The 27316-nt window shown below is 39.8% G+C and overlaps 1 protein-coding gene across 2 annotated transcripts in view; it reads left to right on the top strand.

Annotated features, from left to right (window-relative positions):
- Window positions 1-27316, top strand: part of SWAP70 (switching B cell complex subunit SWAP70) — a 41395-nt gene extending 14079 nt beyond the window's left edge. The window contains exons 3-13 of one of the 2 annotated variants that reach the window (XM_054827252.1): window positions 766-939; window positions 10886-11113; window positions 14616-14762; window positions 15016-15124; window positions 16377-16558; window positions 20341-20448; window positions 22007-22173; window positions 22966-23164; window positions 24662-24758; window positions 25210-25324; window positions 26102-27316. In XM_054827252.1, coding sequence (XP_054683227.1) covers window positions 766-939; window positions 10886-11113; window positions 14616-14762; window positions 15016-15124; window positions 16377-16558; window positions 20341-20448; window positions 22007-22173; window positions 22966-23164; window positions 24662-24758; window positions 25210-25319 — 1521 coding nt within the window. In that variant the 3' untranslated portion in view covers window positions 25320-25324; window positions 26102-27316. Of the gene's footprint in view, window positions 1-765; window positions 940-10885; window positions 11114-14615; window positions 14763-15015; window positions 15125-16376; window positions 16559-20340; window positions 20449-22006; window positions 22174-22965; window positions 23165-24661; window positions 24759-25209 lie in introns of both variants that reach the window. The other variant, XM_054827251.1, reaches the window with a different exon arrangement.

Below are 27316 nucleotides of genomic sequence, written 5' to 3'. Positions count from 1 at the left end.
AAATAGCATTGCTAAGCTGTGGGGAGATAAATAGATTTCATCTCTAACATAAATGAGGGTTGAAAAAGAAAATAGAGGAAATGAAAGCTTTCACATATGTAAATATTTCACAGATGGGTATGTACAGTTGCTAGGTATGATAAGGGATAACAAAAAGAAGAGGATTTTTTTTTTTAATCGATAAAGTGAAGATTTGCAAGTCTGAGAAAAAGGAAAGGTTTCATGTGGATTAGCATTCAAGGAAAAATAATTACGATTATGAATACCCTACAAGAATTATGTTTGAGTAACGTGAAGTGGAAGAACATATTAAAGGTCTTTCCCAGCTATTGTTCCAATATCGCTTTTAGCATATCTACATGTAGTTTTGGCTATAATGGTTTCCAAATTTACTACATAAAATCTCAGTAACTCAGTGCAATGGAAGGGCAGTTGGAACTAAGTTATGAAGATGATTTGGAAGCTAAAGCTAATGTGCTAGAGGAAACACAGAATGCAGTGTAGCCTCCTTCACATGAAGTCAGGGTGTTATTAACTCGACCAGAAATTGGAAGTTGGATGTAGATTTTGCTGGTAGAAATTCCTTAGCTGACCCCATGCAGGAAATCAGACTAGGCTACTACAGTGCTCTTTTTGGGCCTTGACATTTCTTGCAAACTAGAATTTTGTGGGTGCTTTTTGGATGACTTAGCCTGTTAAGCTTTGTCTGTCTGTTATTTTGTGCCATTCGTGCATATTAATTTTTGTTCAATTTCTTCATTTTAGGTTCAAGGAAACTTTGACAAAGTTGAATTCAACAGGATGTGCTGGACTCTCTGTGCTAAAAAGAACCTCTCTAAAAGTCCTTTGCTGATTAGTGATGAAGATGCATTTAAAGTGTGGGTTATTTTTAACTTCTTATCAGAGGACAAATACCCTTTAATCATTGTACCTGAGGAGGTGAGAAACAAAAACTTAAGCTGTTTAACACCAGTTTGCTTAATGTCCCAGTTGAACTATATTAATGTTTGCTACTCTCTAGACATTTAAGAGAAAATAATTGTTTAATATAAAACTTTTATTCTCCTTTTTTAATAAAGTAAGGCCTCGGGTGCTTTTCTTTGTCTTTCTGAGTGCATATGCGGGGATTCCCACAGGATACTCTAGATGTTGATGGCTAAGTGTGTCTGTCATTTAAACAGCCTGGTCTAAATGGGATGTGATGCCTGCCCCCCAGTAAATAGTTTATTTTGCTTTTTGTGAGGACTGACTGGTCCTGGGGAGACTAGTTCCAGTACGAGCACTCGGAGCTGTTGAGGTTCTTGCTTCGCTCACAAGTAGTGCGTGTATGTGATCTTTAATCATTGCACTTGCTTGAGTGCACTTGATTAAAACTTTGCACAGTTAGTACATCAGTATGATTCTGAAAATAAAAAAATTCTCTCCTCTGCTCTGCGTTACTATGACTTGCAAGATGAGTCTTCAGTCTCACGTCACCCTCCTGATGAAAAGGAGAAGTACCAACTCTTTCTGATGATGTCTGCTTCTGATCAAAAGCAGCCACCACCTGAACACTCTTGCTTGAAATGGTTGAAGGAATAATACCAGAGATCTCTGTTTATACTTTAAGTTCGTTAACAAGTATGGGCAATGCTCAAATAGGTATTTTAACCCTAAAGCAAGGTTTTGGTATCTCCACAATTCTCCCCTTGGGGAAGGGCGAGGGAAGAAGCAGAAAGATCAGAACTGTAGGCATAAATAATCTCTTGTAAAACTGGATACAGAAATCCCAGGGGTTTGCAGTTCAGCACTGGAGTACTGATTCATAAATATTTGCAAATTGTTGAACAGTAAGGGATCAATACAGTCTGATTTACATGCCACTACGACATAACTGTTGGACTCCAAGCTGTTGTCCATAAAGTACAGATAACCCCACTTCCCTATCAAAATAAAGCACTCGGTTTTGCCTTATTGCTCACTTTTAGTAAGAGGCTTTCACTCTGTGCAATGTTTTCTGGTTTTGCCAGACTGGTGATGACATGGCCCTACCTGGCAGGCATACATTTCAATGAGAAATGGAACAGTCATCTTGTTTGCTTTCCTGTTTTTTCTGTCAGTTCTGGGGGATGGGGATCATGATTACAAAAGCTAAGACAGCTCCTTTCTCAGTGGTGCCACATTTGGCTTGGGTAGATGGTCAGAGCCACTGATAAATGTCAAAATGGACTCAGATCCACATCTGTGGTTTGTCACTGCTCAGCATGGCTTACTGGAGGGTAGATATTTCACATCTCCTTATTTGTTGGCATGGTTAAAAGCTTCAGACCTGCCAGCTCCGGGGCGTCGGTGTTGCTCACTTGCTCCCCCCTCCACCAAGCAAGCCCCTGCCTTCTGTAGCTGATGCCGGGTAATGGCAATGTGTCCATTTGCTGGCAGATGGGCTGCAGAGCTGGCTCTGAGCCCAAAAGAGGTTTTCCAGATTTCATAGCTGGTCTTGTTTGCTTTCCTTCCCATCCTTAATGTCCAGGGTTAACCTGCACTGCTCTTCTACTTGGAGTATTTTTAAAATTCCTAGGGTGGATCTGTGTCTGCATCTCCTTGATTATGGCAAGATTTAAATTGTGCAATACTGTTTAAAGAAAGCTTATAGAGCCTAACAAAGAAAGGCTGCTCTGTTCTTATCGTATACAATGCCTGTATTCACTCTAACCTTTTGCCTTAGACCACACAGGTAATGTAATCAGCTGGTGGAGGAATGCAGTCTGTTGAACATACTCCTTTCTGGTTTGTCTTGGTCCTCCTTGGGTTCTCTGTGCTTCTGAAAAATTCCACATTTACTCACCCTTTTACACAAAATTCCAAAAGTAAATATGCAAAGTCTCAATTTCAGTCAGTTTTGCTTTTTCTCTGTGTGACCTTTAATATCTACCTTTTAAGTTCTTATGTCTGGGATTTTGTAATGTTAAATCTAAACTCCAGACTTGCAAAGCATTTTTTTTTTTTTGTACAAACTTGTAGTTGTTGTCTTAGTGCTGAGAATTTCTACCTGAAAATAATACTTTTCAATAGTATTAAAAATTATACTGGTACCTAGTAAAGGTATTTTTCCATTTACTTTTTATACCTCTTGAGTTCACAATAAAGCTTGATTATATATTTAGTCTTCACCACTTTATATTGTGTCCTGTCATTTAATTACAAAATGGCTTGCACATCATGTATAAAGTGAGAAAATTTTTGCAAAGTGAAGAACAGAGAAGAGGGTGATGAAAGCATCGCTGTTCTGTGATCTTTTATGTTTTGGTGAGACCAATGTGGACCTCTCATGGGTGACTGTAGCATCACAGCCAGGGAGCAAGCTTTCCTTCCCTCCCTCCCTGTTGCTGTTGTCATTGGCTGAGAATATTGCAACACACATTTGACTGCAGTTTCTGGCTTGGAGTCCTTTGTGTGGAATTGTTTCCCCTCCTCCCACCTCACAGGCTTTTGGGTTTTGGAGATTTTGTTTCCTCTTTATAAGTAACTAGGAAACTTGCCTCATACTTTCAGGTTGGAAGGGTGATCCCTTGAAAATGTTTGCATCCCATCTTGTGGATGGCAGGATTATAATAGGTCTTCTTAGGTCTCCAGTGAATGTATTGATACAACTTTATGTGGCTATGAGGATGCATTCTCTTTCTCCTCCTTGGAAGTCTGATTTTCTTTTTCTTTTTCTTTTTCTTTTTTTTTTTTTTTTAAATGAGATGAATGGTTTCTGCACTCGCTTGAACAATTTCATATCTGGAAAACTCTCCGGCTTGGGTGCAGTTTCACCTTCTTTACCCTGTGCTGACTAAAGATTGAAGCTGCTGTCCTTCCTTCTTGCCCGTGTTGTGTACTTTTGCACTAGTGCAGCTGTGCTAGGCCTTTCATATTAGACAGCTAATTGTGGTGGGGCTCTTACCCCATCTGCAAAGTGTTAGGTCTGGATTGCCTGCCCAGGTGTTGAATGGACAGCAAATTGGGAACAGCTGCAGCTCAGCCAGAGGAGGGAAGAATGGCTACTTTGGAAAGGTTTTGGAGACACAGGCTGAGGAAAGCTTTAGAAAGAGCAAAGTGAAGGAAGCAGTTACAAAGAGGGAATTTGAAAGCAGTGGAGAGGTGACACAAGAGAAGTTGCTTGTTTGGCAGAAGCCAGGCTGAAAGGCAGAGGCAGCATCTGGCCTGTGCTCCTCACCTGCCATGGAAGGAGAGATGGCAGCCCTGCACTTGAGGGAAATAAGGTTAGTAAAATCCAGCACGGGGAAGGGCCTGGGTTAGGGGGTGCAGTTTTGAGATGTGACTTCAAGCTTGAGAGGATCCCCCTAAGTTATGGGGAGAAGTCAGGTCACAGAGAGACAGAAGCTGGTAATGGGCTTGGGCTCTGATGTAGGTTCTGCTGGTGACTGGTGGGCAGCTGAGAGCAGTTAGGAGAGTTGGAAAGGAACAGAGATCCATGAATGTCTCTTTTGCAAAGGTGCTCATGTCCTAGGGAAACGCAAAATGGTGTCAAATCTGAAAGCTCCCTGCCTTTTCAAGTGAGAAGCCTTGCTGTGCACAAAGTAAAACACTCCTGTGTACTGTGTGAATGCAGTATTTCAAACAGATGGACTGGAAAAAAAAATGCTGTATTTTGTTTGCTCTAGTTAAAAGTAGCCCTGATGGACAGCTTTCAGAATTAATACAATTTTTGGCTAACGGCAGAATTGCATCCTAGTACGGTGGGCAGAGCTTTACCAAGCAATTATATTGCTAATGTGCCTAAAGTGGGGGCCTGGGTGGGAGCTCCTTCCCCTCCCTGCAGCCGGTCTTTTCCAGTAGGTCATCTGAGATGCAGACATCCAAGTGTGTGTTTCCTTCAGCTCTCATAGGCACTACCCCTTCCATGAGAAGGGTGAAATAAAGGGAAGAAAAGTGGAGAGAACTGTATCCATAAGAGGAGAAATATTTCCACTCTGTCATGAGCTTCCCTTACAACTCACCTCTTGGTTGTTACAGCCTCATTTGTGTGCCTTGGTATTGTTTGACCAGACATTTTCTGTTTTATAAAAAGGTTTCCAAACACTTCCCCTTTCTTATTTCTGGACATGTGACTACAGCCCTGGGAATGCTTTATCGCCTGAAAGCTGTGGTATGTGGTTAGCTGTGTTTCTGGGCCATCCTTAATGGTGAAGCTTGCAGATATGTACACTGTAAGCTACACAGTCTTTATATATTGTAATACAGTGTTCACGTAACTTGTTTTAAATAAGCCAAATGTATTTGGTGTCTGTGCTTTTTAAGCCTGGCTTCTTGAGGAAAGAAGTTTTGTACAGCCATTTTTCTCTTGTCTTCTAGCCTTCAACTGTATTAACATGTAGCATGTCTAATCCCTGGAGGTGTTAAAAAAACGTTAGACGTGGCACTTTGGGACATGGTTTAGTAGGCATGGTGGTGTTGGGTTGATGATTGGACTTGATGATCTTAGAGGTCTTTTCCAACCTTAATGATTCTATAATCCTCCTAGATAGGACAAAGGGGTCTAAACCTTGTATGGCTTTCTGTGCATTTGAAAATGAGGTGGTGCTTTTTAGATCAGGGAGGTGAAAGTCTGAAGCTGTCCAGGGGTGATTCTTCTGGAGGCATTTCTTGCAGAAAAAGGTTTTTCATGACCACATTTGCTTCCTTGTTCTGCATTCTAGTATCAGAAACTGATACAGTGAATGAAATACTGGGAATTGAACCTTGGCCGTTCAGAAATAAAATAAAAAATTATACAACTAGAATGAAAGCTGCTTGTGTGATGTTTTAATTGACCCATGACCTCCAGAAGTTGATGATGATGGGTAGAAAGGTGTTCAGTCACTTATGACTTGCACCTGTTCTTCCCATTTCACTATTCTTTTCCTTGATTGCTGCAAAAAATAAGACAGTTTTCAGTTTATGCAGCGGGTTGACCTTAGGGTTTACATGTTACACTGGTTTTTAGGTTGATCTTTATTATATTATCTAATGCTAATTTAATTTAAAAGAAAGAAAGAAGAGAATGGCTTACACTGCATAATGAATGTGGTTTTTGCAAAGTCCACTAATCCAGAGTAGTTATTGTCCATGAAGTTTAATAAATTCTAGTATGGGTTGGTTTTTTGGTGGTGGAAAGGAAGAAACAAATATTTGACTTAAAAGTTGTGTTCTCATGGGATGAAAAAAAGGAATTGATGATGACTCTGAAAGGGGATATAATTGCTTTCATGTCTCTTGCCCAGTAACATGTGCTTCCACAGAATTTTGTACAATGTGAAAAGACTTTTTATATCTGCTCTGTTAATATGACAAACCTTATTTGAATAGCATGAACCAGAATAGCCTTGTTTGCTGTGCTCTGCTGGGCATGAAGGCCTCCTTGATATTATTTTTCATTTTTCATCTTCTAAGAGGCCCACTTGTATATCAGAAAAATATGTGAAGCATCCATGATACTTCATTCCCCATGGAGGATAGTGCCAGGAATACCTGGAAAAGCAAAGCAAATAGGTTTTGAAACATGGGAAAAGAAAGTGCCCTCTGAAAGAAGGTACCAAACAGGCTGCATAGCTTATGTTAAAGAGCTTCCATTCTTGATATTATTTTTGCTTTCTTTTGGCAAAATTCTGGCTGAAAAGTTTCTGTTGATTTGAGATGGAAGCTAGTTTTTGTACTGTGGAGCCAGTTGATCTGTACCGGCATACGTAGCGTTAGCAACCCCCTTGTGTTTTTATGTCCGTTAAGGTCCAGGCAATAGCAGCAAATGTTGCTTCACGTTTACTTTTCAACACTCAACTTTTTAACAACAAGAGTAGGTTATGTTTGAGCCAGTAGACTTAATTTGTCAGTTATTTGCTGAGTTGACATGTCTCTCTGTGGAGGAGGGGAAATGCTGTTTGCTCTCAGAAGTTCCTCATTTGAGCACATAATGAATGGTCTCTTCTTTGCTTCCACACTTAACAGATCCAACTTCTTTATATTTGCCTTGCACTGTTCCATATTTATATCCTACCCCAACACTCACTGTTGCTATTGAGCAGATATGGTAGATAAATTTTTTTGGTTAGCTGTGTACTTATCTGAATGCAAGACAAAGTTTGATTATTTTTATTTTTTAAGAAATGAAATTGTAATATGCACAGGTCCTTTTTCAGTTAAGACAAGTTAATGTATTTTAAATAATGAGATATTTTATGTACTTTAATGGGATTTGTTGTCATGTTAGTGACTTGTAGATGGGCGTTAGCAGACTTAAATGTTTAAATCTGTTCTAATAATCAAAATAAGGTAAAATGTGTACGAATTATATTAAAGGAAAGGTTATGTTGACTTATTTTTAGTGCATTACATGATAACGTGTACTAGCCAAGAGTTTTGCATTGCTTCTTTTCCAGACCATTAGTTTGATATATATTTTGTTCCTGTGGCTTGAGCAAAAAAATGAAAAAATCTATTCAAGTGGTGTTTTTTTGGTTTATATGTGTGTGTCCCTTTGTCTTTAAGTGAGTCCTAGTACTTTGACATAATTAACCAAAGGAATTTGAGAGCTGCATGCCTCAAGCAGTGTAATAGGTTGTGAAATCTTGGAACAATACATTTTAAAGTTCATTAAGTTTTAATGATTTTTTTTTTTAATTACTGTATAGCATTTTGGCAGGTATATTATCTACCTAATTAAGCCTCAGATATTTTAGTTTTCCTTTCAGCCAAAGTAGAGGATCATAGTTCAGAACTGGTGCTGCTCAGAGGAACTGAGCTAAGTGGCAGAATGTGTTTTGAACACAGGGAAAAAGTTACTCCTGCATTGATGCCAGAGCTCATTTCAGCTCATCATATTCAAGTTTTAGGAGATTTGTTTTGAAACAAGTCCACAGTGCTACTGTTCTTACGTGCTGTGAAGGGCTTTTTTGGGTGGTAGGGGTTTTTTGTTTGTTTGGGGTTTTTTTGGTTGGGTTTTTTTTTTTTTTCTATAAAACTTGCCTGGAGTAGGAAGTAAGCTGTTTCCTGCCCTTAACTGAATGCTGAAGATTTATGGTAGTTGATGCTCAAAAGCCTTGGATTAGTATTTTAACCTAAGGATTTTGGAGAGTGAAAATCAGCAAAGCATATTTTAAAGATTTTTAAAGGAATCAGTTACTGAATTTTACAAAAATCTAGTAAAAGTTATATGTTGGTTGCTTGGGAGGGCATGCTAAAATTTCCTTGCTATCATGTGACTACTGACTCCAGCTATTCAGAGCTGTGCGTGGAACCACTGCAAAGCACAGTTGTATGACCCATTCTGGTGAACAGTCGGGTATGAGCAACATTGAGCATCGATCGCACAGCAGAGCCCTGGCACTGCGGCACCAGGAGGCTGATGCTCTCTCTGGGGGTGCTTTCCTCAAAGGGCAGATGGGCACAGCGCAGGGCTGAAAGTCATCTTTGCTGATTACCATAAACATTGTACCCTGTGTTAGTTGTACTTGTCTACAGTTTGAATGCCACTTTTGCAGAGGCCTCTGTTCAAATCATATCTTTGCTAGTGGGAATTGCATCAGGAGCTAAAAATATTTAAATGCCTTACTCAGTGAATCTGAAATGAAAAACAGGGCTCTTTACAACTTCTGTACCCACCCTGGAGATGTATTCTGTGCTTGACTAGCCTGTGTTCTCTTAAGACAGTCCTTATGAGGAGGACATGACAGCAACATCTTGGAGGGATATATGCTTCCTGCTCGTTCACTTGAGCAGGAACTTTAGACAGTGCAGCAGCTTTCAGTAGCTTCCCCATTTTGCATTAGTCCACATCCTACTGGAGTAGGGGCTGTGAGACTAAGAACAGTTACTGAGCTGAAATAGTGAGAAAAGCCCACCCATCTGTAGGGTGAATTCAGTGATTTACTGCTTTGCCAGATGAGTGTGTTCAGCTACACACTTGTGTGTTTCTTGATCATAGATGTGAGGGAAAGGAAAGGATTTGCCTGTACCAGTTGCAAGAGAAAGAAGCAGCAGCCACAAAAATGAGCATGTGTGCTGCATCAAAACCTTGGGGCCTGGGAGTCCTTGTGGTGAAAAAACATTTCTTTATTTCTTTGTACTCCCAAATCTCTTACATAGAGACTGCTGGGTGCTCAAAAGCCTATTAGACCAGCTGAAATGTGACTCCGAGCTGTAGCTGGAAAGTTAATTTATTCTGTGGTGAAACATCCTCTGGCTTTCTGTCCCAGGGTTTTTCTTACCTGTAGGAGAAATTACTTTGTGTTTTCAAGCAGTGCTGAGGAACAGAGGCAAACCAGCATTGGTGGTTAGAAAATGAAGTCCTGGAAATCATTTGGTTTCCATGAGTTTTCAATGAGGCACGTTCACGCTGTATGTACACCTTAGTAATTTTTGATAATGGGATCCAGACTGCTGAGTCAGTGTTTCCAAAACCACACCTAAAATAGGTGCACTGAAAGTGGAGCAGACTGGCCTGAAGGACTAACCTTCAGAAGAGCAGCACATAAGGAAATCTGTGTATTTCCACATACACAGAGAGAATCTGGAAGGATCGTAGTGCTTTCCCTCCCCACCTCCCGCAGGCAGTGTGCAGTTCCCACCCTGTAGAGAAGCGGGACAGCCGAGAGGAGCCTGCAGCCTTGTGAAATGACCTACCAGGAAGGGGTTCTGTGCTGGCCTTGTGGTGGCTGGAGAGAAGGCCAGCCCTTGGGGGAGGTGGTGCTGCCCTGTCCCTGTGGTGGGCTGGTGTAGGAGGGTGCTGCGGTGCGGAGGCACTGAGCACCCTCTCCCCAGGCTTCCACCTTAGGGAGGGCACAGGCGGCTTTACGGGCTGCCTTGGCTGGTTGCTGAAGGCAGACGGGTTCCCTGTGAAGCTTGCGAGGAAACCCAGTGAGCCATTACCCAAAATAGCAGAAGGCTGCATTAGCTTGGTCTGTCTTCAAAACTGGGTTAAATGCCGTAATTGGTATCTTGTAACTTCAGGCACAGAAGCTGAGAAACCTGACTTTGTTGTGTAGAGGTCTTTGCAGAAGGACTCTCACCAATTATTTTGTCTAAAGAACCACTCAAAGCATTTTACACGTGCCCAAAGCTGTAGATGGACTTAGTTTAAAATACTGCAAACTAGTTCAAAGAGCAATCAGTGATGAGTTTTTAAAAACAACATAAACAGACAAAAGAAGAAACCCAGCCTTCTTTCCCTCTTTTTCATTCTTGTGTTTATTTTTACTAGTGTTATTACTGTTATTACCCTGTGTATGATAATGCTTACAGAATGACGAAAGATTAAAGGAAAAGGAGAGTTTATTTTGGAAACAATAAAAGCGGATGTGAAAGACCTGTCCTTTTACTTCTCTTGATACATCTGCCAAGATTGTATCCAGTGATGGAGTGCTTGAGAGCTAGAGAAGAGGGGTCAGGTGAAGACTAAGATATGTGATCGTACCTTGGTAGTTTTTCATTTCACTGCTTGTCCAAACTGGACATTTTCTAATGTCAAACTAGACAAGCATTTTCTAATTTTTGTTTGCTTTTCATCTTGTAAGAACACTTTGAAACTTCTTTCTTTCTCACACTTCAATCATCACTGTTTGGAAGCTGTTGCAGGGAAGGTCCCATGTGTTCTGTAGGAATTTGAAATATTAAAAGAGGCTGTCAGGTTCAATTCTCTGTTTCTTTATTATGAAGAGAGTAGCTGCGGGATGGGCTTGGCAGTTGAAAGTTCAACTGAGACAGGAGCCTAAAATCTTTTCTAATTAAACCACTTACGTTTAGGGCCTACATGTGAACGTAGGAATCTAGCTGTAATGATAGTCTCTAGAGAAGCTTAGTTTACAGCTCTGAAACACTTGATTTCTGTGCCTGCTGAAAATGATTAGTTTCTGTTTGTATTTCTGTACAGATTGAATATTTACTTAAAAAACTCACCGAAGCAATGGGAGCAGGCTGGCAGCAAGAGCAGTTTGACCATTATAAGATTGCTCTCAACACCAGTCGAGAAGGTCTTTCTGCATGGGAGCTGATTGATCTCATCGGGAGTGGGCAGTTTAGTAAAGGGATGGACCGACAGACGGTGTCCATGGCAATCAATGAGGTCTTTAATGAACTCATATTAGATGTACTCAAACAGGTAAGAACCATGGAGAACTAATGTTTTAAAGTAGAACAATTTATTTCATAATTAGAAAATGTTTACCTTGTACTGAAATTTCTTTACTTGATGGATAATGAGCAGGGGGAAATAAGGTAAATTACTTATAAGGGTTCTTTAATATGAGCTTATTTGTATAAAAGAGAAATTGTGCTGCTTTTGAGATTGTTGTAATTGTTGCAGTATTATGAATGAGTTGCTTGTTGGGAGAGTTTGTTTTTAGAAAATAAGAGAAGCGCGCTCTGACTTGAAATACAGCCTTTTTTATACAAGTATAATGCTTGTTAGCTGATGGAATAGCTGCAGTGCACTGTCAGTTCTTAAACTGGTGACAACTCTTCAAACTTTTTTCTAGTTTCAGTTATGTTGTAGCAAATATAAGTTGTGCTGATGATAACCTCTGTATTCAAACACAGGAGTCTGGACAAAGATATTGCTCCAGCTGAAAGGTCTGCTTCTAAGTTGCCCCACTTCACCAGGGCAAAAAGGTATAGAAGAGCTCTAGAGCTCTCTCCCTTGTTCTGCTTAGCAGGCTACATGACTGACAATTTAGTTACCTGTACTGAAACACAAGAAGTCATGCTGACCTTTATATTCTTAGCAAACTTCTGTCACCCTCCAGTTTCTTCAGATTTCCAGTGGCTGGATTATCAGTTTAGGAGTGACTTTAAAAACTGCATTTCTTTCTTGAGAAGTATAAATATCACAGGGACCTGAGGGCTCAGAGCAGAGCTTACCTAGACAGCTATTTAAAATTGACTTTTACCTGACAGAGAATTTTTTTTCATCTTTGATTTCTTGGTGAGGAGAGAAAAAAAGGCTTTCTTGGCAGGCTTTCCTAAGCTGTTCTGAAGAAATCATCAGAAGGTCTTGGCACAGGAAATTCTTTCAGAATATCCACAGAACAATGCAAAAGTCTATTTTTGTTAACTGCTGGTTGCCTCTTGGAGGTTAGGGCTGGACACAATACACACACACATAGTCAGTTGAGGGCAAAATTAAGTCATTTTGCTGTTTAATACCATGAAAATAAAATAACCAGTGTCAGGTCAGTCCTTCCACTTGAAACTTTTGAGGAAATCAGATTTCTTTTCAGTTTTCATACTGCATTGTGTCTCTCTCTTCTCCCCCACGCCTTTTTTTTTTTTTTTTTTTTTTTTTTAAACTGTCTCCTTTCTTTCCTCTCTTGATGGCTGGGCCTCTTTCTCAAGGATGTCTGAGTGCCTTTGAATGGTTCCTTGACACTTAAAAATAGTTTGAGTCAAGATTTGGCCCAGCGCCTCCTGGACAGTCACTGGCCTGATGGAGAACAGAGTTCCCAGTGTAACTTAAATGTCTGGTTGGGTCACAGCTTGTACCCTGATACCTTGTTGAATCACAGAATTGTCCTGTCTATTGCAGTATGTGATTACTTCAAGGTATTAATTAATGACGTATTGTAGCCAAGTGTCATACTACCCTTTTTATTATATGCTTATCCTGAGTCTCCGAGGCTTATGGAGGGTAGCAGTGATAATTAAATTTGTGATATTTAGTTTTCTGAAAGATGTGTTGTTCATGTGATAGTTGGTGTGAAAAGATCCCCATGAGTTGTCAGTGGGCTCTTGGAAGATGAGAAGTAGCTGATGCACTGAAAGAATAGGTAAAGATTTTGCAGAAATTTGAGGGGAAGATATCATTCTGATTTGACTTTGAAAGCAAATTCAGTATGTCAGGAAGGGGAGAAACACCTGGTTATGACTTACGCTATGCAAGGCATGAAAGAGTGAAGCTGCGGGAGTCCTTCACACGCCCTTGCGACCACCCAGACCTTGGACCCGAGTACAGAGGCAGCAAACAAAGCTGTTCCTTTGTGCGTTCCTGTTCTGGAGCAAGGGGGATAGCACAGGGGAATAGGCATGGCCTTGGCTCTGGCCACATTTAACTGGCTAGAAAAGCTGAGCACAGATAAACTGTATGTATAGGGCAGTTGTTCTTTTTTTTTCTTTTGGTTTTTTAAACAACAGAGCTTCTCCAACTGTCCTGAATTTTTTCCCCTCAGACCTGTACAGAGAGACACCTTTGACTTCAGTATGCCACAGCACATTTATTTGCTTGTATCCAAAATTGCTATAGCTAAAAGCCATTACAGAAAAATGTTCCTTGGTCTCCTTTCCAACTTTTCCATCCTCTTAATCTGGAATACTTTCAGTACAGTGCTTTCTGTATGACTTGTTCATAGCTATATTGATGTAGGTGTTTCAGTTTCATCTGTAATTAGACTTTTTTCTGAAGTTAGAAGTCAGACAAAAGTAAGTAATCAGGGAATATCGCAGGTATAGCTGAAATACTGGCAAACTTTGGAACTCTAGAACTAAATAGGTCACAGCAGTGCCCCTGATAAGATCATTAAAAATCAAAGGCCTGAAAAAATGACCAATTATTATACCATTCTCTGTGCACCCTTTTCCATGAGATGGTTTTTGAATTGCTGTAGCCACACTGGATAATGTATAACAGGGTTACTAGTATAACTGCACTTAGTATTGCTGCTTATATTTTAGATATGTTAAGATTCAACAGAGACAAACTTGGATGATTTGATCATGATACCAGCTCTATTTATTGTCATTACAGAAGATTATAATTTTTATTCTTTTATTTGTACAAAGCTCAGTGGCAAAGTGTGGTCTTCCCTTCCTTCTTTTGAAATAGTCTTGTTAAGGCTTTCAAGTGTTCTTCTCATATAGGAATTTGAGTGGATCATCTTTCGAGAGAAATAAAATACTGTGAGTGAAATCTTGGCGTTGTTTAACTCAAGGTACAACTCTGTTCCTTTAAGGAACATCGAGGCTTCACCAATGTTCCCATATGCCATCCAATAAAAATGCCAGGAGTATGGTTCTGTTATCAGTTTCTCTAACATACTCATTGAAGTATCCTATATGGGATCGCTTCTTCAATGGGGCGCAGCTAAATGGGTGTGTTGGCAGGGCAGAGCCACTCCCAGGACTGAGGTGCTTCTGCTCTGTCCCTGGGAATATCCCGTAGCAGGCTGGATTTACAGTGCGTAGATGTAGGCCCACATCTGTCACTGGGGCATGCGTCCACACGGGATTGATTTTGAATAATGGCTGTTGTTAAAGTATTACAGTCTCAGTGATGACAAATGTCTCTGCTTGACTGAAGAAAATTAAATAGTAAAGGTCATCAAAGAGGACTGAAGACTAGTAATAATGACTTGATAATGATATAATAATAATAATTCAGTTCTTCAGGTAAACCAGTTACTTAAAGACTGGACAGAACAACAGTGAGTAGTTTTTCATGGGCTAACCAATTAGCAGTGTGCTGGTATTAGGAATGGAAGTACGTAGGTGAAGTATTTAGGGCCTTGGGCTAACTTTTCTGCCTGTTCTACTGGGCCTCTGAGCCACATAACCAAAAGACCAGGTGGTTCAACAGAGGCTGGGCATTTCAGCTGATCTGTTGCTTTTTACAGGGCTATATGTTGAAAAAAGGTCACAAAAGGAAAAATTGGACAGAACGATGGTTTGTGCTAAAACCCAATATTATTTCCTACTATGTAAGTGAAGATTTAAAGGACAAGAAGGGAGACATCATACTGGATGGCAACTGTTGTGTAGAGGTAAAAAAAAAACCCACCAAAAACTATGAATGTCTCTTAAAGATAAGAATTAATCCTTTTTTTGTGTGATTGACTCCTGATATCTTTAACAGAGCTTTTTTTTACTTGATATAAAAACAGTTCATAAACACTCTTAATAAAGGTTCTTGCTGCTCATATTTGTAGCTCTAATAGATACCCGCGTATGTGCGGCTTTACAATATAACTTAGATTTCAGTGTTTGCAAGGCTAATCCTTTTGTTACCCATTCTAGGCCTTGCCTGACAAAGATGGAAAGAAATGCCTTTTTCTCATAAAATGTCTTGACAAAAGCTTTGAGATCAGTGCCTCAGATAAAAAGAAGAAGCAGGAGTGGATTCAAGGTGAGGTTTCAAAAATCTTAGTTACGTCAAAGTTCAGGTAAGCTGAAGTCTTACAGCTGCGCTTTACTCAAATTTGAAATTCCTGGTCTTGTGATTTTCGATGTCTCCGTTTTGGACATATGAAAAGGATCTTTAAGAAGCCTGAGAGTCAGGAAGAGCTAAGGATCCACATAAGGGGAGTTGGTTTCTGTCATTTTGGTGCCTCAATTTAGGCAGCCATAACCAAAATGAAGTAAATAGTGTTGTTTGCTGCTTCTATATTGGCTGTACTTCTAGGGATGGGGAAGGGAAGGGGAATACATTGTAAATTGTTGCTTTTGGGGAGAAAGGGAAAGCTTGTTCATTTCGGCATCATAAAATGCTGGCTTTGCTTGAGGTAGTGTGGTTTGGTGAGCTGAAGATAAGGCTGGGAATTGGGGCTTCCTTTTCTATTCCCATGGTGAAGGGACCCTCCTGTGAGACCTTCCCAGATATGTGTTGAGTGATAGTTACATGCATCTTTCGCAGAGTGAGGTAGAAGTCCTTGCAAACCCACTGTTGCCAATGCCATTGAAGTATGTACAGCATTTAAATATTTGGAGCTGTGTGCTTTCATTTGCATTTCCCTCTTTACCTAAAGCATGTGTTTAATTGCACCAGTCTGATGTATGACAAATGATTACTTAGTTCCAAAAGGAGATCTTTTTTTCACAGTTGTAGTTGCTCTCTGAATATTTCCTGACTGAATGTAAGTGAATGAGAGCTACTTTCTTACTGGAGAAAGTTTTCCTTAGAGTATCAGTAAGAATAAAGGATTTAAGGTTGGTTCTAGGGAAGTTAAGTGATGTATATGTTAGATAACATCTTACTGCTTGATTAGTCACTGAATCTAGGTAGTATGAAAGCTTGAAGTGTTGGGGTTTTGGTGGGTTTTGGTTTGGTTTTTTTTTTCCAGCTAGGTGTAGGAGCTACTTTTATGTCCTTTTAGAAATCGATACTGGAATTGACATAATGCATTGGAATTGCCGAACCTTAACCTTGTGGTACACAGCCATTACTGAAAGCCAGATGTCTTTCACTTTTGGTTTGTGTTGACAGCTAGCCTGATGAGAATTAGGAGAAGTGACAACAGTTATTTCTGATTTAAAAGTACATTAAAAAACCCCAAACAACACACCACAAGTATTCATTCACTAAGGCCATCCCAAAAGTTTAACATTTACCTTCACTGGTGTTCTCTTCCTCTCCCTTGGTCTTGCATGCTCCTTTCCAGCCATACAGACCACTGTAAACCTGCTGAGAGTGGGAAGCCCACCACCCCACAAAGAAGCACGCCAAAAACGAAAAGAATTGCGCCAGAAGCTGTTAGCTGAGCAAGAAGAGCTGGAGCGGCAGATGAAAGAACTGCAAACAGCCAACGAGAACAAGCAGAAGGAACTGGAGACTGTGCGAAAGGTGGGAGTTGGAGCTGTTAACCTTTAAGCTCAATCTTTGTGGTTGAGCTGGGCTTCCTGAAGTATGATTAGGCACCTATTCCCTGTTCGGGTGTTCAGACACACTGAGCGAACTCCTCCAGAGGAGATGAGCTTGTGTCGGTGTCAGCCCCCAAAGCAAGTAGATCCGCCGGCTGAGCCTGCAGTAAAGCCTTCAGCATTGACTGCAGCGGTTGCTAAGGGCTGTTCAGCAGGCTTGGGGTAACTCATGTGGCCCAGCTGTGTCCGCTCTACTTATAAGGGTATGGTGAAGCTAGTGTGAAAGAAAACCCCAGCTGTGAGGATGGTGTTTGGGGACTGGAGAGCCGAGTATTTTCAGTTACTTGCGGGTTTTTTGTTTTTCTTTTCTGTCAGATGAGGCTGTCAAACTTGGGGCTTCTCATCAAGATTTTCCTATGTAGTTTTTCCAAAGTTATGTGAATTGTATAGTGTGGGAACTTTTCTCTTCACACAGATGTAGTTTCCAGAGGTATAAATTTAATTTACAGAGATTCCAAAGGCGCAAAGCAATTTTGTGAGTATGTATAGGCATAATTTTATTAGAGTAGTTTGGAAGAGATTTATAGAGCTGCGACACATAGCAACTATTTATAAACTGTTTAAATGCACGTTCCTTGTAAATGCTGGATTGACTTCTGAAAGCCTGAGGATTGGACAAGACATCTCTGAGTATTAGCAGACGACTTGCTGAATACATTATTTTCTGTGTAGACAGTTTTTTAGTCTAAAGACTGTCAGGAGCCACTAAGGTGCCTTTGTTGTGGCTGCACACTCTTAACAGTAGATGGAACATGCTGATGGATCTTTGTACTTTGGGACAACTGGTACAGAGACTTGATTAGTCTCCAGATATACTTTCTATCTTTTCTGTTTAAAGACTTGCAAGCAGAGTTACTATCACGGCAATAAAAGCCATACCTTTTAATGAGGAGTGTGCCTTGGAAATAACTTAGGATGCCGTCAAATGCCTCCCTCCCCACTGCTGTCTGGCATTTCATCTGTTGAGTCCCTGCTGCTAGAGCGCTCCAGATCTTTGCTTCATCTAAAGAGTCTTTTGTTTGCTACCTTCCTAAATTAATTTGATTTTTTGCATTCCCATTTAGGACAAGTCTGCATCATTGCTTGAGTTTTTTCATAAATGAGAAACACTAACTAATTTTAGCCCTCAGTTAGAAAAAGAACTTTAATTATCTTTGTGGCTATAAATAGTGTGAGAGCATGTTAAAAGTGCCGAGTCTAGAAAGCAAATAAAATTGTCCAAAATGTATCTTTTTAAAAGTCTCGTTATTAAGTCATAATTTGTGGTGAGTAGAAATTTGTCTTCTTTTAGTTAACCTTGCACTGACAGTACTGATATGGGTATTATTCTGTTTGCCTTAAATGGGGTCTGACAGTGGAAAACCATTTTTAAATTTAATTTTAGCACCTATATTCTACCATGTGTTTGATTCAAAATGCAAAATGGTTTAAAGGATAGCCCGAGTTATCTGCAAGTTACTGGTAAATAATATACCTGTTAACAGAAAGCACAGGGCTAGATTTCAGTGTTGAGTTTACTTTATTGAGATAAAGTTGGGGGGAATACAACATGAGAGTAACCCCAGAGGAGCAGCAGGATGTTGACAGGCTCCAGGGAGTTTTGTGGAAATCACAATGGATAAACTAAAGAGAGTTGTGGCAAGAAGCATCTTTGCAGTGGATTGGATTAAAATGACTTGTCAAGGAGAGTAGTTCAGGTCAGAGACTAAACTACTGCACTTTGACTAAGTGGAATTAGTGGGGAGGTACTGTGTTGGAGGAACGTAAAGTGTTTGATAAGTTAGAAAACTGTTCTTCAAGGAAAAAGCTTTGTAAATGGTTCAGGAAACTGAAGTGTTCTAAGTGTTCTTAGAGTTAGATTTGCTCCTAATGGCAGTGAGCCACCGCTTACGCAGCATCTGCCAAAGTGCACTCTGAGACTGGTTTGTATCTTGATAGCTCCTGCAGTAGAAAATTTCAGAAGAATAAGAGCCTTTGTCTAAAATAGGGTTTTTTTCATATTTTTAAATGGAATTTTGAGATACACACACTGAACAGACTGAAAGGAGAGGTTTTCTTACCAAGAGAGCATGCACAAGACTTGTGCGCCTTTTCTGTTTCAATTTGGGGTCTTGCATGGGCTTCAGAGACTGTGTGCTAACTAACCCCTGCTGGAATGGTGTATTCCTGTTGATTCCCCCTCCCTCCTGCCCCCATTTGGGACTTTTCCCTAAATTGCACAGTTGTTGCCAGTAACCTTACCTGCCAGGAACTGATGTCTTCTGACATGAATTAAGCAGGAAGTTGCTGATAAAGAGTGGACAAAAAGTGTATTTTCTTGTTGAGCTATCTGGCAAACGCCTAGCACCCACCCCTGCCTGTGACTCTGCACGTTCACCCTCGGCTCAGTATTGGCAATGTTTGTTTAATTTCAAAGCGGGGAAGGAAATCAAAAGAAAATTTCACTTAAATAGGCATCTTGGATTTGACTACAATTCCATGCTTTTAAATGTTCTGGCAGAGGAGGAATACTACTTCTAAAAAACTGGCATCATTTAAGCCTTTCAAAGGAGAGCAATTCTGTACTATCTTCTACGGCTTAAAAACAATCTAGGAGCTTTCTCCTTCCTTCTTCCCATTTATTTCAGACTAGACTGATATCACAAGTACTTAAAGGAATGAAAGTTTTAGCTTGGCAGTTTTAATCGTTTAGGCATCTCATTAGTTCATCTAGGTTGTGTGAGGGAAGGTGGTTTAAATGCAGTACCTTCCAAAAATACTGAAGATGGGCATTCTGCTCTTACTGAAGGTCTGTGGAAGCAATTTCACCAGCTTAGTGTATTATGAAAGAAGAGTGCTTGCATTGTTTCCTCTGAAGCATCAGATAAGTTTCTTAGGAAAATTCTGTGAAAGAATTATTTTGGTTTCAGTATTGGTAAAGTTTTGGCTGGTACTTGTACACTTGTAACCTTCCACACATTCTAAAAATACGTACTATTGAAATCCTGAAGAAAGGAAAAACTGTGATGACTATTTGTGAAATCAAGATGCAAAAAAAAAAAAGTTATATAAGTTGCAAAAAGGGGTTAAGGTACCAGCAGCTGTTTCCTAGGCCTTAGCTCTGACTAGGCTAATTCTCCCCCTAATTTCAAGTGATGATGATTGACTAGAAGTTTATTTCCCTTACATGGCAATTTAGGGGATGTTAAAGGGATGTGATTCACAATAGCACAATCACTTATTATAGTCGAAGTTTGCAGCACTTCTGCTTTCTCATGGCAATTTAGTGCTTATTGCTTCTGTTTCTCTATGAACTTGTTTCTCTATGAACTCTATGCATGCTGGCATGTTTTCACTGTTGGAACTCCTGTGCAGTCCTGCCTGGGATGTCATTTTCCAGTTTTCTATCCCATATGAAATAGAGAAGGAAATATAGGGATTTCTATCAGTTGTGCAAAGCAGGACTCAAAGGAAACTTGGAGGAAGTCTAATAATTGACTTTTCACTGGTAAATTTAAAGTCATCTTGCAAATAATAAGATTATATTTAGAAATTGAGAATAGCCTCAGACATTAAAAAAAAAAAGCTGGTGTCTTAATGCTTCTTGAAGGTTTCTTCCATTTTTGTTAAAAAACAAAATTATTAGATAAAATTCAATCCAAATTTTTTAGTTTTGACAAACTGGGGTTTTTTTCCTTCTTTTCTTCCCCTGCCTCTCTCTTCCAGCAACTAGAAGCAGCAGCTGCTCGTGCTGCTGAGGAAGAGAAGAAAAGACTTCAGACTCAAGTTGAATTACAAGATCGCTTCAGTTTGGAGCTGGAGAGAGAAAAAATGGTGAGTAGCGCACGTGGGTTTTTGCTATGATTACACATAGTGAGCAATGCGTTCAGCAGTGACTTCCCTCACAGGCAGTCACTGAAAGGATTCTGCAGATTTTGCAGGAGGCTAAAGAATGCAACTTGTGTTGCATTTATTACAGACATAGGAATAAAATATTTTTATGAATTCAAATACTGGAACAGTTTGCCTACAATTTGTATAACATTGAAAGCTTAAATATTATTGGAAAATTGGGAAAAAAATTACTGTTTGAAAGATAAATGCAGACTGAAGTTATCCTTGCCATTTTCAAAGATGGAGAACCTGAGGCCAGTACATACTATATGAATATGCAAAATGAGCACAGGTATAATCAAAATGTATTATAGGAGTTTTTTGACTTGAATATATTCCTAAAAATATTGGTTTTTTTATACTGTGGGTTCTTTTACATTTATACACACACAGACATAGAAAAATTAAAGAAATAGTGTAGCTTTACAATGCTGTTACTATAATCCACACTGAAAATTTTCAAAAGAACTAATTTTCAATCTTCGAGGGCTTTGTCAGGCATAACAGGCTTTTCTGTTAGCTGGAGGAAAGAAGTAGAAATAGTCAAGTCAGTGTGATGGAACATCTCAGGACATAAATGCACACAGTGCTGCTCTGTGGGCTGAGTGTGAATTCCTGAATACAATCACTTTCTGGGTCAGTGGGATTTAGGTTAGCTGAGGGAAAGCAGACTGCAGCCCAGTGGAGCAGGACGTGCCATCCTATTGCACTTGACCACAAGCCTTTCTTGCTGACTTCAGCAACTGTGCTTACCTTCTGTGAAATATGCATTAGGTCCTGCTGAAGGCTGAGGTTTTGGTGCTTTATCCCACCTCAGTTCAAAGCCAGCTGACTGCTGTTGTCCCCAGCACAGCGAGGGGCTGAGTTGGAGGATGGCTCTGGGGCCACAGTGCCCCAGTTTCCCATTTCGGTCAGTGAAAGGAGGGGGAATGAGGATCAGAGACTGGGTGACTGTGGCTATGCAGCGTCCCCTCACCTTTGTTTCTTGTTACAGTTGCTCTTAGCAAAGCCAGCCTCCTTAGCTGATTTCCAACCCTTTATCAACTCTGTGCTGTCATGGTGCTGTCATCCAGGTATGAGTGTGTGCAGTACACTGCTGCCAAGGGAGGACTTGCTGAGGAAAGGAGAGGAAACTGTAATTAAACCAGCCTGACCTTTGTGTCTGGGCGCTCTACGAGCTTTCTCTTCCTTCAGTTTTGTGTGTATCTGTAAACTAAATGGCAAGACCAAACTGACTGAAGTTAGGTTTAAACCCCTGTAAAAATCCTGTGCTGCATGAAGTAGGGCATGTAAGTAACCTGTACTATTATTTTTTTTTTTTAAATGCTCTTAGTTACACATCTACAAGTCTAGACTCAATTTTTCAGTTTTGCTCTGCAGGCAGCAGGAAAAGGTTTAGCTCTGACAACATTATCTGAGGGAAACCTGGCGATTCCTTTAAAAATTGGAAACCTATGCTGAGTGGTGGCTCATATGTGTCCTCAATTTATACTGCTAGGTAAGACAAAAAATGGAAGAGCAGGTTGCTCAGAAATCCTCTGAACTGGAACAGTATTTACAGAGAGTACGTGAACTGGAAGAAATGTATAAGCAGCTACAGGAAGCTTTGGAGGATGAGAAACAGGCACGTCAAGATGAAGAGACTGTAAGGAAACTTCAAGCCAGGTATGGCTTTTACCTAGTAGAGATTTACTTCAATTCCCCGCTCCCCCTGCAACAGTAGCTAATGGTGCCATACTATTACAGATTGTTTGCATCTTGGACCCATTGCTGGACAGGGGGACTAGCTTGAAGTCTAAACGCAGGATAATTTTTTTTTTTCCTTAAGCTATGAAGGCTAAAGCTGGTATTCATGATTTTTTAATATGCTTGATTAGCCCTTAGCAGTGGGAATGCTCAGCAATTTCAGAAAAGCAGATGCACTTATTTTTCTATCAGGTGTTGCACATGTCAGCACTTGAAAAACTGAGATGACTCTGTACAGACTTTTCTATTATGTATTTTATAAAGCAGTAACTGTAAATATGACTTTCTGCTGTATTGTATCACAGGTTTACATTGATAAAAGGGTTAAGTCTCCTCTTGCTCATATGGGCTTTGTTTAGCGTGGCTTGTTTCTTCATCTATTCAGTCCTCCTAAGACAATTAAGATAATTTATGCACGCTTGTTTCTTCTGTGGTTTTCAGTGTTGTGTATTTATTTGCATTATTGACTAAATTTTCTGAATAGCCCTTTGTAGCAGTCAGCCTGCTTGCGCTGCTGGCATGATTTTCAGCTTTACACTGAATACAAGCCAACAAGCAATAACTTTTTTCCCTGCTTCCCAAGCTTTTTTTTTTTTAAAAAAAAAAAAAAAAAAGGAAAGAAAATAATTAGCTTGGCTCCCTTACACTTACACTTACACAATGGATACAGCTTACTTTAAAGTGCAGTTAACATCGCAATCCCCATTGCAGATTACTGGAAGAGGAGTCAGCAAAGAGAGCTGAACTGGAAAAATGGCACTTGCAGCAGCAACAGACCATTCAGATGACAGAAGCGGAGAAGCAAGAGCTAGAAAATCAGAGAATGATAAAGGAACAGGCTCTTCAAGTTGCTATGCAGCAACTGGAACAACTTGAACTGGAAAGGAAGGAGGCCCTTGAGCAATATGAGGTGAGCTGTTCTGTTGATCCAACTTAGTTAGGTATTCAGCAGTTTAACTGAATTTTTGAGGTTCATCAATATCATGCTTCTTTAAGGATCGGTATGGCACAAAATGTAGAATAACAGCTGAGAGAGTTATGCGTTGGCTTTTTTTGGCCTAGACCAGGAGATATATTTGAAGAGGAGGACATGTTTTAGACATGCCACCTCTTTTATTCTTTTGTCCCAATTTGCATGCAAGCCAGCTCAGTCGTATCCTGAAATACTGTGTATACATTTATCTTCTACTGTAGACTAACTTCTTATGCAGTCCTGTTGCTGTCATAACTAAATGCCATATGCTTTTGAATTCTTGTATTGTTATGATGATGTCATGGGTAATATTGTCGTCTTACAGATGAAAGGCCCGTGCTCCTCAAAAAGGTATTTAAGCACTAAATTGATGTCAAGGCTAGCTAGGAATTAGCTCAGATTCTCAATGCATAGCAGTGCCTCACATTCCAAAGGCCGGGCCTGTTCTCTGCTCTGGTGAGTGTTTTTGGTGGAGGACAGTAGCTGTGTTCATGGCAGAAATAAAAGTCAGAATCCAGCAAGTACAAAGTCTGAGGTGCTGCATACTTTTAGGGCTAGGGAGGTGTTGATCCTGTGTGTATTTAGGTCAGGAAACAAAACATGACTGGATTTCTGTTTAACGAGGGAGTGTGTTTATGCTGTCTCTGTGCCACAGAGGTTAGCTCTGTGAAGGACAAGCGAGTGAGCTGTGTCAGCTGGCGCAAAACACAAACGCTGCAGTGAACTGCAAGGGCCCTGGTGGGGTACTTCTGGCCGCTTTACAACTTACCGTGTTGGTGTTACATCTAACACCAGCATTAGATTGCTTTTGGCTAATACTTGACTTTTTTGTAGATGACATTGCAGGCTTTCTGTATATGAAACATCATTTACTACTCCAAAGGAACTGCTGAATACAATAGACATAAAAAAACCCCACAAAGTAACCAACCAAAAAAAAAATCCACAAAGCAAATGATGGAGTAGGTCACTGCGATAGTTGACTCGTTATTTTAGAAATAATTAAACATTCCAGCCTTCTGTTTAGAGTTGACCAAAAGAATGGTTTAGACTGAAGGACACCTCCTCCTTGCTTGTGTGTAACAGCAGCGGTCCTTTGCCTACCTTATGTTTTATTTCTGATAGTGAGAGATACCCACTAGCTCCTCTTAGTTTTGAACAGAAAATGCATTTTTTTGTTTTGAAACTTACACAGCTACAAAATCTTGTAAAACCTAGTTATTTTTGCATTCTGGTTTGACAGCTTGCTTTTATACAGCTAGTGACTGACTAAATTATTTAGGATGGTTAGAAATGAAGTTCTCCTGGCTACACTAAATGGAGTGCTGGCTGAATTAGCATGGTTCTGTCTTTAGATTTAAAAGGATGTTTTTCCTTTTTATATAAATAGAGAAAAGTTGTTCTTGTTTTCAAGTGGAATGTATCTTATTTCAGGAGGTTAAGAAGAAGTTGGAAACAGCAGCTAATAAGACCAAGAGTTGGAAAGATAAAGTAGCTCATCATGAGGGATTAATTCGACTAATAGAGCCAGGTAAGTTATAAACAGAAGGGTTACGAAAAAGGTGTACTCGTACTGTCTTGTATACACTGATCACCTAGTGAGTTACTGAAGTCTGCCTTTTCCTGTAGCTTATTGGTTTCACAGCTGGCTATACTATAAATACAACATTTGTGAGAAATGCTGATGGTAACTTTCAAGTCTTTACCTCTACTTGCCCTACTATAACAATTTTTTTTATTATTGTTTATTTATTTAAAACAAAGCAAGGATCAGCCTGAACATTGCATGGTTTAGGTGTTTACTGCAGTTCGCCTAAGTGCTAACTGCCAAAAACATGAAGATAGCTAAAATGTTTGACTTTGGGGGAAAAGTTAAATTTCTTAGCTTAATGAAGAGTGACACTTGGCCTGTCCCACCGATGGTGGCTGAGTGATGTCCCTGTCAGCAATGCCTGTTTCAAGTATTGCACTCTGTTTTCCAGGCTCCAAGAATCCTCACTTAATCACAAACTGGGGCCCAGCCGCCTTCACTGAAGCTGAACTCAAGCAAAGACAGAAGAGCTGGAAAGGGAAAAAAGCCACTTCAGAGTGATGACGGTAGCTGACATATCATTTGTGAATAGAAGCCCACCTTCATTCCTTCTGCTTTGCACAGAGCAGCTTCTTGCTTATAAAGATCTTAGTTTGCTCAGCAGGTTGGGCCTTTCTGCAAAGGAAATACTGTTTACCACATAGGAGTGTCTACTCAGAGCTCAGTAATTAAAATATGTGGCATCTGACAGTACTTGCTGTTTTCCCTCATGTTTCCAGAAATTCTGTTCTTTTTATATAAAACCTTTCAACTGAAGATTTTTATTTAAATGTAGCTTGTGATGGCATTGTTTCTGTAACAATCTGACAGCATCTAACTGATCAAGCAGCGTCACTTTCATTCTAAAATGCAAGGGAAGCAATTGTTTCATTGGTTCAGTCAGTATCATTTAAAGCCAGGATAAATCAGTCCTGGAGGTTCTGTCCAGCTCCAAGATAGAGCATTACCTTTCCTTCCACTGAGTCTCCTTTGAGTTTTTTCCTCTGTCCATCCGTTGCTCTTCACACAGCACTTACTGCTCAGATACATTCTTCCTTAGCGAGGGCAGGCGGGCATCACTGGGTACCTGCTGGCTGGTTGGATTGTGTGTCCTGTTTTCCTCTGTTTGCAGGAATCCAAACAAAAGACCTGGAAATAGGCATGCACAAAATGCTGCTGTCAAACGTTTGGAAAAAGTAGTCATGCAAGTTGTTCTTGTACTGTCTCATACTTGAGAAGTGCTAAAAAGCAAAACCTTGAGAGTTCACTTCATAGTTTAAAAGATGTATGGTTTTGACTTACAGATTTCTGGAGCACATGAACAGAAGGTGATAACGCGTACAGGCCAGCGATCATAGGCATCGAGGCTATGTTTGTGTAAGACATCTGATTATAACATACCACTGGTTTAGATGCAGCACTTTTAATTTTAATTGGAGGCCAGATTAAAAAAAAAAAGCAGAAAACTAAATCTGACATTTTTATTTGAGATAAAAATGATAAATGTGTAGCAATACTGCTTTAGAAAAAAATTAATTCCCGTCAATAAAATAATTTCAGCGTTTGTAGTAACAAGGCTTCCCAAAGAGCCTCCTGCTCTGTCTCAGAATTCTCTCCAGGAACAAGGCCAGTTCTTCCTGTTTCTGTAGGGAAAAGGAACAAGTCTGTGATTTTGCTTTGTAGATCTCCCACACCAGACCAGAAGTCAGTCTGTTGCTAAGTAAAATAGTATTTGTGCTGAATTGTACAGATGTTTTGAGAATTAAGTCCCCCCTCCTGAAGAGCAGGTGCCCATTGGTGTGGCTTGTTAGCTTTGAGCTTTGTCCGTGCGCTGAACATGGATGCCCAGCTCTTGGCACCAGCTTTTGAGTTCAGCTAAATGTTAAATTATTTTTAGCAAACAAGAAGTGAATGTTTCAGACGGATAACAAGTGCATTTGTGTACAGCATCGTGACACTTGGATCTCAGAAGAGCAGAAGCTGTACAGAAGTGATCTTCAGCTTTGGAAGTCAATAGCATTTTATTTGCCTATTAACTAAGACTCACTCAAATACTGAATCTTCTCAGACATCTATTCTCTGGTTATATTTTTATACTAATTGAAATCTTTAATGTTTCAGTAAATGGAGTGCTGATTAGAATGGCAGGAAAATCCAGGATCTTCCTGCTTGTATTTACTGTACAGGAAAGCAGTAGTTCCTTCAGCTTGCTAACAAGGCGTTTTTTTAAGTTGATTATGTTTACAGAAGAAATGTGAAAAAAAGCTGTAATAGAAATACTAATGTATACATTGTTAAACTTTGCTAAAGGAGACAGAACAGTATTTATAACTACCAAACATCTTTTATGTGGAGAGCAGAAGGTGTATTGGGGCTAAACTTGTTTAATTTTTCTAACAGTCTTTATTTTGGACAAATGTTTTTTAAGAACACCAAATGATGCATGTTTTCATATTTTTTACTGTTCCTTAGAATTGGCTATTTAATAAAGTAATACAAAGTCATTTACATTTCTGAAT

The sequence above is a fragment of the Grus americana genome, chromosome 5 (assembly GCF_028858705.1).
Source record: "Grus americana isolate bGruAme1 chromosome 5, bGruAme1.mat, whole genome shotgun sequence".
NCBI classification, from domain to species: domain Eukaryota; kingdom Metazoa; phylum Chordata; class Aves; order Gruiformes; family Gruidae; genus Grus; species Grus americana.
Note: the sequence above shows the minus strand (reverse complement) of the source record. Positions and strands in the feature narration are given on the sequence as shown.